We start from the raw sequence: 13,173 nt of genomic DNA, 5'->3' as shown, positions 1-13,173 counted from the left end.
GTAAATAGAAAGGTGTTTGTTAGGGGCGTTTCAGTTGAATGCACCATTGATAATATTGATGCTTTATTTAATGTACCTAAGTTTTCTCCAGAAGAGGATGAGTATTATCAATGGGCATATCATAGTGAGGTAAATTGGACTGAGGTGGTTGAGACCTTAGGAATTCCTGGTGCTTTCTTTATTATCCAGAATGGAGATCCAAAACATTTAAGAAGATACCAAATGAATGTCGTAGCTAAAGCTTGGACTCTTTTTGTGAGTGCAAGGCTTATGCCAAACACCTACTTTTCTGAAGTGGGTACTGATAGGTGTCTTTTGGTATATGCCATTATGACAGAGCTCTCCATTGACATTGGGCGAGTTATTCGCCAGAGCATATGGGTTTTATGTCGCATGACTACTACTGCTGGGTTGGGGCATGGTTCCATGATTACTAATCTGTGTGAGATTTGGGAGGTGTCGAAATATCCTAGTGATATTTTTAGGAAGGCTATGGGGGTTATTTCTCGAGCTACAGTGAATAAATTCAATGCCCCATCCTTAGAGCCACCAATAATGATACCCATAAATGTAAGAGTTGGTAGGGAAGGAGAAGCAGCTGTGGAGCCCATACCAGCCACTGATCAAACATAGGGACTGAGAGCAGCTGAGGAGGAGAGAAGAGAAGAATACCCTCAATATTTGGCACTGGAGGCTCCACCGGATCCACACTTGGCCAGACTCGATTACATCATTCGATAGAACCATCATACGCACAATTATCTGTGTGAGCTTCATGATTTCCATAGAGCTCAAGTTGATAGGTAGAACAAGCTGGTTTACCGATGGTCGAACCAAGAGGCGGACCGCCAGTACTTCCCTTATCCACCTCCTTGGCATCCATTATTAGACCCACCACCATTCTGAAGTGATTCGCACCAAGTAAGTTTTCTTTTCCTTACTTATTTTTAAACATTGGGGACAATGTTTAGGTGAAGTTTGGGGGAGGGAGCTTATTTTCTGTTAGTGATGTTTTGTGTGATTTACTTATGTTAGTGTTTGGAGTTTTTTTTTAGTGTGTTTAGTTTGGTACCAACATGAATGAAAATTGACATCAATTGCCAATGAGAATAAAATGAATGTTATGAGTATAACTCAAAGAAAATGAAATCTGAAACAAAATCTATGTGCTTGATTGAACACTTCGTTAGTTCATTTTAGTTTAGATAACATTTGTTGAATATATTGTCATGATGTTAAATTTATGTTTTTGATATTAATTATGATTGCTGAAATGGGTTAGTGGAATGATTAATGGAAAGTGAAAATTATTTTCAACAATTCTAGAACTTGCTTACTTGTTATTTGAGGCGAACTAATATATCATGTATGCTTAGGAACATGATTTAGGCTATCATTTGGATCGTTTGAGATTTTCTTGCCAAAAAATTACTTAATCCTTTGGTTACCTTTTTTGAGCCTAATTTTGAATCCTTTTTGTTCTAAACCATCATTTAAGCCTAATACTTGCAGCTTTGCTATATATCCGTCCTTGATATACTATGAGCATATGATTGAGAAATAATTGTGGGGATTGATGTGTAATGGGGTTTAATTGTGATTTTAGTGGGTTTAGAAAGTGAAAGTGCAAATCTAGAGAGAATATATATATTGAAAAAAAAAAAGAAGAAAAAAAATGATGAAAGATATTTTAATATACTCCCAATATGAGTACATAAGAAAAATCAAGTTTGGGGGGGGGGGGGGGGGGGTGTAGTTATTATTGAAAAAAAAAACAAAATAAATATATATCTCTCTAAAGAAAAAAAAATAAGTAAGCGAGGGGATTATGGGATTGTATTCTTATGGAAATAAAGTTAGTGAGTTTTGGTCATGTGCTTATAGTAAAGTGAGCTTAAAAATTTGTTTTTCATCTACCTTTACCTAAGTCATCGTTACAAGCCTATAAAAGTCCTATTGATTCTTATCCATATCATGATTTATATTAGTGGAGCATAGCAAGTAAGTGAGCTTATGGAATTATTTGGTTTGAATGGATCGATTGGAAAGAAATTTGATGAGCATAATTGATTTCAAATTCATTTATTTAATGATCACAAGTTGATAATCCAAAATGTTAGTTGACTAAGGTGTTTTGATGAAGTGTTTTTATCAAAATTACAGATTGAATAAACTGTTGAGTAGTTTTCTGAGAATTATATGATTACCATTCATGATTTTGAGGCATAATTGTTGGTGTTCGTATAGTTCATGTTGTTAGAATTTAGGATTGTTTTGAGTCCTTTGTTCGAGGGCGAACAAAGAGTAAGTTTGGGGGAGTTTGATAACTTCATTTTAGGGTCATTTTAGAAGGTGTTTTTGTAGTAATCTTGAGTTTTTATGTATGTTTTGTGCAAGATTACGCTTTGGTTTGTCTCTGCTGTAGGTTGCTACGATGAATCACGAGAAAAATTAAAAAAGAAGCGAAAATGGAGGGAAAACAAGGCTTTTGGCGGTTATTGGACTAAAAAAAGATACCAAGGATGCTTAAAGGACGGGTTTTGATGAAGAGATGAGTTGAACGATCAAATCTGATAAAAAATTGAATTAAAGTCACAACTTGGACTTATGAGTTGCGATTCAAGGTGAAGTCAGGGGCGCATATGCTTGATGAAATGAATTAATGTCGCAACTTGGGCTTACAAGTGTCGACTCAAGAGGGAAACAGAGGCTTAGCTAAGGGGAAATTCAGACACAGGCCGCGACTTGAGATTCTTGAGTCGTGGCGCCTGAAGCCATTAAATGAGAAGAAAAGGCCCCAAAACAGACACAGGCCAAGACCCAGAAAAGGCCAAGTCGTGGCCCGCACAAGTAAAAACTCAGATTCTTAATTTTTTACTATAAATTTGTGTTTAGGGTTTAATTAAGTCATGATGTCAGTTTAATTACGTTTTTATAGACTAATTGTTGTTCTTAGGCTAGATATTCTGCAGTTTCATATTTTTATTTCTTCTTGAAGTTTATGAATCTTATATTTTTGAATAATTATTTTGTTGATTTAGTCATGTCTGATATGAACTAAAGAATTTTTATCAAGGATTTAATGTAGTCACTTGGATTTCTATCTCATTGAATTATGATGTTCTTTCGATTTTTCTTCTCTATTCAAATCTATATAATGTGTGTTTAATGTTAGTAAATACTTGATCATTCTTTGCTTGATTTAATGATTTTGATTCAAAATTCGAAATATGAGAATTGAATATGCTATCATTATATAGACATAGGTTGCATATTGGATGAAAGTACTTGTATGACTTGTGTAGTAATTAGGTTTCCATGCTTAATGCCTTCTATATGTTTAAGTTTATCATAAAGATGTAGAAAACCTACATATAGGCTGAGATCTTATATCTTGAAAAAGAATAGGAATCGATTTATGCTAACCTGCTATTAGAATAGAAAGAAGGAAATCTAGAATTGATTAATACAATTAGTAGAATTAAAAGTTGATGAAATTAACACCCTAGGTCTTTTTCATAGTGATTTAAATCTTTTATTTAGTTGTTTTTGTTTAAAGTTATTTTCAAATTTAAAAATCAAATTCTTAGTTTCCAAATAGAAATTTAAAGAACAATTTGTGGTACTTGGAAGATAGTCTTCGAGTGAATGATTATTTACTTAGCATATATTACTTGAATCGATTGCGTGCACTTGCATATATATACATATTTTCACTATATATCTTGCCTCGAATTAAGAAGCCCAAGTCTCATTATCAGGGGCAACACCTTGCTTGAGCTGCATATAATCTACATCATCTTCAGAAGCTGCAGGCTCATTCTTAGGGGCACCATGTTCCTCTTGCATATAACTTGCCTCGAACTCTAAACCTGCAATCTCATTCTCAGGGGCCTCCTGTTCCTTTTGGATATAACTTGCATCAACTTCATAGGCTGCAGTTGGAACTGTAAAGCAAAAAATAATAATAATAAACACATGTTAACCAATCCCATAGTTTACATTAAATAAACCATTCCTAGATTAACAAACTTGCCTTCAGTTGGGACATCTTCATTTTTAAGTCCATCATTAGGTGTAGGTGAAGCTTCTCTTTGAGGCCCTGGATCTGGTTGAACTTTGTTGCCTCCATCTCGAGTTGGTGATGTAACAATTTCAGGGGCCTCACAATCAATACTTGTCTCATCATCAGACTCAGAGGTTGCATCAAAATCTTTTGGATTTCTAAACATCGCTGGAGGAGGACGAATTGTTTTTCTAGCAAACATTTTCATTCTCTTTGGTATGACCATCGGATCTACTGCGGGGACACATGGACCAAGGGGCAAATCAGAGACTGCTTCCACACTTGGTTCATTTTCAGGGAGTCTTGGATTAGGGGCTACCTTAGGACTACTTGAACCGGCCATGTCTACTTCAACTACACTACAATCATCACCTTCTGGGTCCATAACTTGCAATGCAAGTGCTTTAACCATTGTAATGTACAACTTAATAGAATAACCACCAACATTCGCATTAAACATTGTCATCAAATCCTTATCATCACATATATCTATCATAAATTCCCCTCATATTTCAGCCAAAACATTGAAATGGATATTCTTCTTCCCCTTCAATTCTTCAATATTAGCTAATAAATCTTGATACAAATGATGATAGAGCTCCATTATATTATACGTCTCAACATTCACTTTGAAAGGTTTACAGACCTTCCTTTCATACATGAGCTCTGATCAATGGACTTCAATTTTTCAATTCTGTAATCACAAAACAAACACATACAGTGAATGAGGTGATCATCAAACACTCTAAAAGCCAGCAAATGCAACCCACACCACAACAAATAACCAGTGCCAAAAAAAAAAAAAAACAGAAACCCTAAGATAATTAAACAAAAATCTTTGAACGAAGCAATGATTATTACTACAATATTATTCCATTAAAATTGAAACTTTAACATTGCAAAACAAGAACAAGCTCTGCCAACTTTAAAAAATACTCATAAACCATTCCCCTAAGAACAAACAACGTCCAAAGCATCATTTTTTATATTCCCATAGATGAAAATAAACATGATAGAAAGAATAGATCTTTTTTTTTAAGACAAAAAATGAAAACACCCTCACCCTGAATACCTGTAGAAGAAACCAGAAAAAAAACACAAACAAATAAACCAATTTCAAAATCAGGATCAGCACCTACTTTTTCAATTCCTTCAATTTTCAAAAATGGACTTTCTCAAACAAAAATGCACAAGAAAATCCTTCGAAAACCTCTATGCCGTCGAGGAAAACAATGACCACTGGTTCTCCGATTGCTTGAGGAAGACGAAAAGGCGATAGTGAAAAGGTGGGATAGATTTTTTACTTTTTACTTTCCAATTATATATTTCCTTTTTATTTAAAATGTTGTATAAATTTTTTTTATATATTAGAAAAAAAGTTTATTAAAGGAATTTTTTGTTTGTATTTTTACCTAGGGACACGTGTCTCTTCTTCGTGAGATGACACCCAAAAAGATATGTCATCGGGGGATCGATCCAACGGTTGGAAGTCACCCTCCTCGGGTAGTAAGAAAGCGTCGACCTCTTTCTTGGGCCATGTCCCGAGAGACATGACTGTCTTCGAAAGGTTACCTCCCGAGGATGCTTGATAGCCTACGTCCTTTCCTTGATCCTAGCTATGTTCCAAGTCGAGGACCTAGTCCTCGAAATCTTAGGAATAAGCCAGGTGGCAGCCAATGCAAACTAGCTGCCTCAGAGGAAGACATGATAACCTTTTTGGGTGATTTTCCTACAGCATTACTGATGGTACGGCTTGACAACTCGCACTCCCACTACGCCGCCTGACACGGAAATATGTACAGCATGCCCTGACAGTACCAGGGGCATGTTCCCCATAAAGTGATTACCTTACTGTAGTGGGCCCCGCAAATCTCACTTGGGCCATAATCTCTATTCAATGCAGCCTAATACATTGAAAGGTATTAACCCCCCATTTATGGGAAGAATATTTATGACTTATGACTAAAATTAATTGAAAGGTCATTTATGGTATTAATGACTTATGATTAACATTAATGGCCCCAGCCTCTATAAATAGGACTGAGAATCTCATTGTCAAGGGTTCGAATTTTTTGTTGAGAGAAATACTTGTACTCAGAGCAATCTAGACGCTGCCTGAGAAGATACTGTAGAAGTTTGCAACCACATGCTTGCAATCTCCCTAATACAAAAAGACTCGTGGACTAGGGTTCTTTTATAACCTGAACCACGTAAAAATATGTGTTTATATAGCTATTTCTTTAACCTCTTTTATAATCTTTGATAACGAAAAGGCAATCAACAGAATTAAAAAAACTGAGGGCAATTTAATCCTATTGAAAAATTGTTTGACAAAAATCGGGATCAGTATTTTGTTATTTAGCAAAACAAAGAAACCAATCAAGTATTCGGTAAAAACACAGAGACCAAAATGTTATTTTCTCAAATATTATTAATAAGTTAACTAAGATAAAGTCAAATTTTTAAAAATATAGAAAATGGTATAATCCTTTAAACCAAACTAATTTTTTTTATAAATATAATGATTAAAAGTTGCCATACAACGTAATAAATTCAGCAATTTACTCCCTTGAGAACAATACATGGTCCCAACCACCTAAATAAAACATCAGATGAGCTGAAATCGAACATGAGGAGAACAAACATCCACTCTTGGTTGCATGCTCATCAAATTTGGCAGCACCAATATGCATAGTGCTCATCTCGGCGGTTGTTGCTAACAAGACCTCCACAATGTAGACAGATAAAGCTGCTCCCATCCGAGAATGCATCCAACACAATCTGCATCCTGCCCGATTCAGCCAGTATAGAGGTTCCATGAGCATCGGGCACAACCAATGATTCACCCTCATAATTAGGTGACAGTTCATCTTTTGAAGGCTGGGCTTCGGCTATTGCACATTCAGCAAACAAGGAGGCTAGCTGATCAACAGCCGCATTTTCCCGCAATCTACTTTGGTATAACTCACGTGCACGATTCAAGGACCGAAATACAGCCTCATCTCCACCTCCAGATCTCATTGCCATTACCACCTGTTCCAAAAGCAATGTCAATACACGATATAGCAAGTTTTGGTTGTAGTGTTTTCCATGTATTCATCTGTAATCTCTCAGGTGGCCCTCAACCCTTTCTGGTCTGTATTTTTTTCTCATTAAAAACAACAAAGGTAAGGAGATTTGTGTACTAAAAAAGCACAACTACATTACAAATGAACATAATTGTATAACACTTTTTGCCATTTCCAAGAAAGACATTCTAAGGCAAGATTAAATCTAGACGCATAAGGTAGCAAACTTCTAAACCAATTTACTTCGATGAAGCTGATGCACAAAGTCAAATCCCCTACTTGAACAAACAATAGGTTGCAAAGACAGCTTTCAATGCATCAGAAGCTATTTGATTCAGATGACTAGGAAGTTAAAATGAACTTGACCGCTCAACAACTGAATGAGAACAAAACATTGCCCGGTAGCTTTACCTAGGTAACTATCAATAGTCGGAGATAAACAATATATGTAACTTCATTTTAAATTGTTCGAAATAATTTCTAACAGATATCAGTGCGCGGCTATTTCAGGAATTCAGGCCAAAATGAAAGGGAGATCATACATTGTTTACTTTGTTCTCTTTTCCATCCTAGAGCTGGTACAGAAACCCTCTATAGCACTTCCCCCTAATCAAGACATTAATACAATGCAACGGCGGTCCAAACTATCCTTTGCTACTAACTCAGTGAGCATTGAAGAGAATCAAAAGCTCCTCACTATACATTCACAAATGCATATCGAGTTAGTTAGACTTAAATTACAATTAGGAAAAAATCACCACCACCACAGAACACACTTAATAAGTGCTAGTTTTTCGCCCCTCCCTTCTCCCACAACCTCCAAGAAAATGATAATAATTAATGATCGAGAAAGAAGGTTACAAAGAGTGACTTTCTTCTAAATCAATTAAGACTAATTAATTAAAATATTTACAGTAGATGGGAACCCTAAGAAGGTTAAACCACCCAAATAACAAAACTTCACTCATTGAATAACGCCCCTGGCAGAAAAAACACTCTTCGTCTTCGTCGTCGTCTTCTTCTTCTACTCCTCTATTGCCAGCACCATAACACAAGAAAGAGAATACACTTGCAACAATTGAATCGTCAAAATTTCATAAAAAGCGAATACATAATTTCAGCAAAGCAAATCGGAAAAACACATAGCAACACAAAGTTTAGAGAAAGACAGAGGTAGAGAATTTTACCGCTTGAAGGGCCTGAGAAGGCTTGCCCTGGTTGATAAGCTGGCGAGCGAATGTTAGCAAGTCCCACACGGGGATACCCACGTTTCTGTTGTTGTTGCTGCTGGCATTGGCTGCCAACTCCTCGGGCTGAGCCGCCATCTCTGTCTCCGTCTTCGTCTCCTTCTCCATCTCCATCTCCATCTCCATCTCCATCTCCATCTCAGCGTGATCCATCGTAGCACCTGCGCTATTATTAGCCTCTCTGTTTTTTTTTTAAATGTATATATATTGATATTTGCAGAGAAAAAAAGAAAGTGGATGATTCTAGCAAATTCTGCAACACCTCTCTCTCTCTCTCTCGCGCGCGAATTTGAGTAGTAATCACAGAAGCTAGAAAGTTAGCGACACCCGTTTTCTACCACGCCACTTTATAAAAAAATGGTTGTCAAAAAAAAACATAAATGTCTCAAGTTTATTTTTTTTATGGCTTATTAGGATTTTTTTTCTAATATTACCACTGCCAAATTATGTTTTCTGAATTTTTTGGGTTGTTAAAAATTCTCCTAAACTATTCACCTTATCTAAACTATTCACCTTATTTAAATGTAGGACTTTCATCCAATTTTGTTAACAAAAATAGTGATATGGCGACACTAGAGTGCTAATATGGATTGTCACGTGTATAATTTAAAAAATAAATAGAATTTTACCCCTCAAACGTTTACCGTTATCAAATTATACCTCTCGAATTCTAAAATTTAAAATTTAAATAATATTTTAAATATTTAAAAGAAAATATAAAATTATTAAACTAAAAATTCATTTAAATTAAATTAAATTAAATCAAATCATACCAAATAAGAACTTAAGGCAATATAGGCGACACCAAAGCTGAATGTGGTCAGGGACCCACATGAAACTAGTCTGTCGATGATGTTGCTACACAACCAACTTTGAGCTCATTCTGACGCATGCCTAATGTCACGGGCCGGCTATTTGGGTACTCCAACTAGACGGAACGTGCGGCACTTGCAGACTCTTCAAGCTAGCAAGTCAGCCTACAACACACACCTACAGGCAAACAAACTCAGTGGTTAGCCACATACACATCTCGGACATGCAACTGACAATAACGAAGTATGAGAAAGCACAAAGCAAGTCATTCCAAGGAACGTCCACACAACACAAAGCACACAACAAGGCAAGTGGCCCGCAATGGCCCAACGAAGACAACAAACAAGTAACACATAGGCAACAAGGAAGCACACAGGGGCAAGTATGGATAAATATTGTTTTATTAATATATAGTCTTGATAGGGCAAGGGAGTACACAGCTTTGGCCCCTATCTGCTGATGGCCATGGTGCTTCCCTAAGTCACCAGGTCACCTCCCCCTAAGGAGCCTTCTAGGAAAAAAAAGATTTCCCAGGAACATATATGATTTTTGTCTGGGAGACATATGCAATATTACAAAACTGCCACTACCCTATCCCATGAGGTTGCTTGGTGCAAGACTTGACTAATGATCAAGCACCAAGGTATGCTCACTTACAAAATGGCCCCATGTGAGTGTGCCAAAGGGGCAGCACGCCACACTCTCCCCCACTCAATCCTTCGGCGTCCTCGAGGAAGTAGCTTGTAGATCTTCAATCTTCTGCGTGAGCTTCTTCAAGTCTTCCGCCCTCTCCCAATTGATCTCATCATCTGCGAGCCCCTTCCATTTTACCAGATAATCTTTATGCTTTTTACGGTTAGTGGTGACTGTCCTTTCTGCTAGGATTTCTTCAGGTTGACGCTTGCTCCTTCACTGAACGATGACTCCTCCTCTGGTTGACTGGCTGCGCTCTGGATTTGCTGGATCTTCATGATACGGCTTCAAGTTGCTGACATGAAGGACCGGGTGTATCTTCATCCAATCTGGTAGGTCGACTTTGTAGGAAGTTAGGCCAACTTTTGAGATGATTGGGACCGGACCCTCGTACTTGCGAATGAGTCTGATGTCTTTGTCCCCTCGGAATCTCAACCGTTCGGGCCTCAGCTTGATTAACACTAAGTCTCCTGCTTTGAACTCCAATGGTCTGCGCTTCTGATCTGCCCACTTCTTCATTCTTCTTAATGCTTTTTCTAAATAAGCTCGGGAAATCTCTGTCGTTTTCTTCCAGTCTTTTGTGAAGTGAAAGGCTCGCGGGTTCCGACCGCGATATTCATCCACTGTGTGGGTCAACAGTGGTTGCTGTCCATTAACAACTTCAAAAGGGCTCTTATTCGATGAAGAACTCTTTTGAGAGTTGAAGTCAAATTGAGCTACATCGAGTAGTTGCGGCCAATTCTTCTGATTGGCATTGACAAAGTGGCGCAAGTATTCCTCCAACATCTCGTTGAATCTTTCTGTCTGCCCATCTGTCTGCGGATGGTAGCTCGAGGAAATGTTCAATTGTGACCCCAAGAGATTGAATAGTTTGGACCAAAAGGTCCCAGTGAATCTTCCATCTCGGTCACTAACAATGTTCTGGGGCACTCCCCAATATTTGACAATATGCTTGAAAAATTGTCTGGGTGTCTCTTCTGCTGAACAATACTTCGACACTGGGATGAATGTTGCGTACTTCGAGAATCTGTCCACGACCACCAAGATCGCACTTAGATCCCCTGTCTTCGGTAGACTGGTGATAAAGTCAAGCGACACACTCTCCCATGGTCGGCTTGGGACTCGCAAGGGCTCCAACAACCCAGGTGTCTTGTTCCTATCGACCTTGTCTTGCTGGCAGACGAGACAGGTCTTGGTGTACTCCACTACATCATCTCGCATTTGTGGCTAGTAGTATCCCTGATTCAAGAGGGCATGGGTTCTCTGCCACCCTGGATGACCTGCCCACAAGGTGTCATGACACTCGCTTAGTAATGTCCTTCGCAAATCTCCAGCTTTCGGAACATACAAGCGACCCCCTTTCACCCACAGAAGATCATCCTCCACCGAGAACTGGCGAGTCTTGCCTTCTTTTACGAGCTTCAGGATTGTCCTGAGAACCGGGTCTTTCTCCAGGTTTTCATTGATGCACTCCTTGAGTGGAGTGTTCACCACGCTAGCCGACAAACTAGCCAAGATCTTTAGAGTCGCCAATTCAGCTTTGCGACTTAAGGAGTCAGCTGCCTAGTTCAAGCGTCCTGCCCTGTGCTCAAAACGGAAGTCAAATTCCGCCACGAACTCCTGCCATCGAGCCTGCTTAGGGGTTAGTTTCGGCTGAGTAAGGAAATGACTAACCGCCGCATTATCCATTTTCACCACGAACTTTGACCCCAGCAAGTAATGCCTCCACACTCGCAAGCAATGCATAACTGTGAGGAGTTCCTTCTCCTGGGCAGTATACCGCCTCTCAGCTTCAGACAGCTTGCGGCTCTCATATGCGACCGGGTGGTCTTCTTGTACTAGTACGCCTCCCAGGGCATAATCTGAGGCATTTGTCTGTACTTCGAAGGGCTTGCTAATAGCTGGCAAGGCCAGAACAAGATCTTTCATCATGGCTTCCTTCAAACTCCTGAATGCTTCAGCATAGTTGTCAGTCCACACCCAAATCACACCCTTTTTCAGAAGCTCGGTCAAGGGTGTCGCCCTTCTTGAGTAGCCGTCCAAAAATCGTCTATAGTAGTTGGCTAGGCCCAAGAAGGAGTGGAGTTCTTTTACATTTTTGGGGGCTTTCTATTCTTGGATTGCCCTCACCTTCTCCAAATCCATACGAATTCGGCCACGTTCCACAACGTGGCTTAAGAACTTGATGCTCTCCTGTGCAAACGAGCATTTCTCGCGCTTCACATATTGCTGGTTCTCTCTCAACTTCTGAAACACTTGAGCCAAGTGTTCTTGATGCTCTTCAATTGTGGTGCTACAAACCACGATATCATCCAAGTACACCACCACGAACTTATCTAGATACTTGTGGAATACTTGGTTCATCAGTGTACAGAAAGTAGCAGGTGCATTTGTCAACCCAAACGGCATTACTCGAAACTCAAATGCTCCGTATCGAGTAACACACTTTGTCTTTGGTTCATCCCCATCTACAATCCTCACCTGATAGTAGCCCGATCTCAAGTCCAACTTTGTGAAGTATTTGGCTCTACTTAGCTGGTCGAACAAATCAACGATCAGAGGGATGGGGTAGGTGTTGCGAACTGTCACCTTATTGAGAGCCCTATAGTCGATGCACAGTCTCAAGCTCCCATCGTGCTTCTTCTGGAATAGCACCGGTGCACCAAATGGCGCCTTCGACGGTCTGATGAAGCCCGCCTCCAATAACTCTTTTAGTTGTCTCCTCAACTCTTCTAGCTCAGGGGGTGCCATTCTATAAGGCGCTTTAGTTGGAGGTTTTGCTCCTGGCACCAGCTCTATCTAGTGATCAATCCCCCTCTTTGGTGGCAAGGCTTTGGGGAGTTTATCTGGCATCACGTCCCCATACATCTTTAAGACCCTCGTAATTTCTAGTGGAACAATTTCTTCCACTACTTCTTCAAACACGGTGGGTACAGCTACATAAGTGGGCTCCTGCTTCTTCACACCTTTCTTGAACTGTAAAGCTGATAGAAGCTTCACACCAGGGGGTGGTTTCACCTTTGCAGGCACCATTGAAGGAGTCTCTCCCATTATGAGTAAGCTTCCAGTGGCAGGAATTGGAATGGCACCTTTCTCGGTTAGAAATTCCATTCCCAAAACTACATCGAAGTCGTCCATATGGACGACCACCAAGTCAGTCTGCCCCTCCCACGTGTCGATTCTCACTTTTACCCCTTTAGCCACGCCAGATGTGGCGAAGGCCTTGGAGTTGACTGCTTTCATGCGGCCTGCATCTTTCTCCAGGTTCAGTCCCAGTCGCTTTGCT

General features: G+C 39.4%; 1 protein-coding gene across 1 annotated transcript; it reads right to left on the bottom strand.

The window, feature by feature from the left end:
• Positions 1-6,549: 6,549 nt before the first annotated feature.
• On the bottom strand, positions 6,550-8,701 carry LOC133804687 (uncharacterized). Its single transcript, XM_062242830.1, has 2 exons — positions 8,322-8,701; positions 6,550-7,099 (listed from the first exon to the last, which is right to left on the bottom strand). Exons 1-2 carry the CDS (start codon positions 8,532-8,534, stop codon positions 6,734-6,736), a joined length of 579 nt encoding a protein of 192 aa, XP_062098814.1. The 5' UTR covers positions 8,535-8,701; the 3' UTR covers positions 6,550-6,733.
• Between the last annotated feature and the right edge of the window lie 4,472 nt (positions 8,702-13,173).

The sequence above is a fragment of the Humulus lupulus genome, chromosome X, assembly GCF_963169125.1.
Source record: "Humulus lupulus chromosome X, drHumLupu1.1, whole genome shotgun sequence".
NCBI lineage: Eukaryota > Viridiplantae > Streptophyta > Magnoliopsida > Rosales > Cannabaceae > Humulus > Humulus lupulus.
Note: the sequence above shows the minus strand (reverse complement) of the source record. Positions and strands in the feature narration are given on the sequence as shown.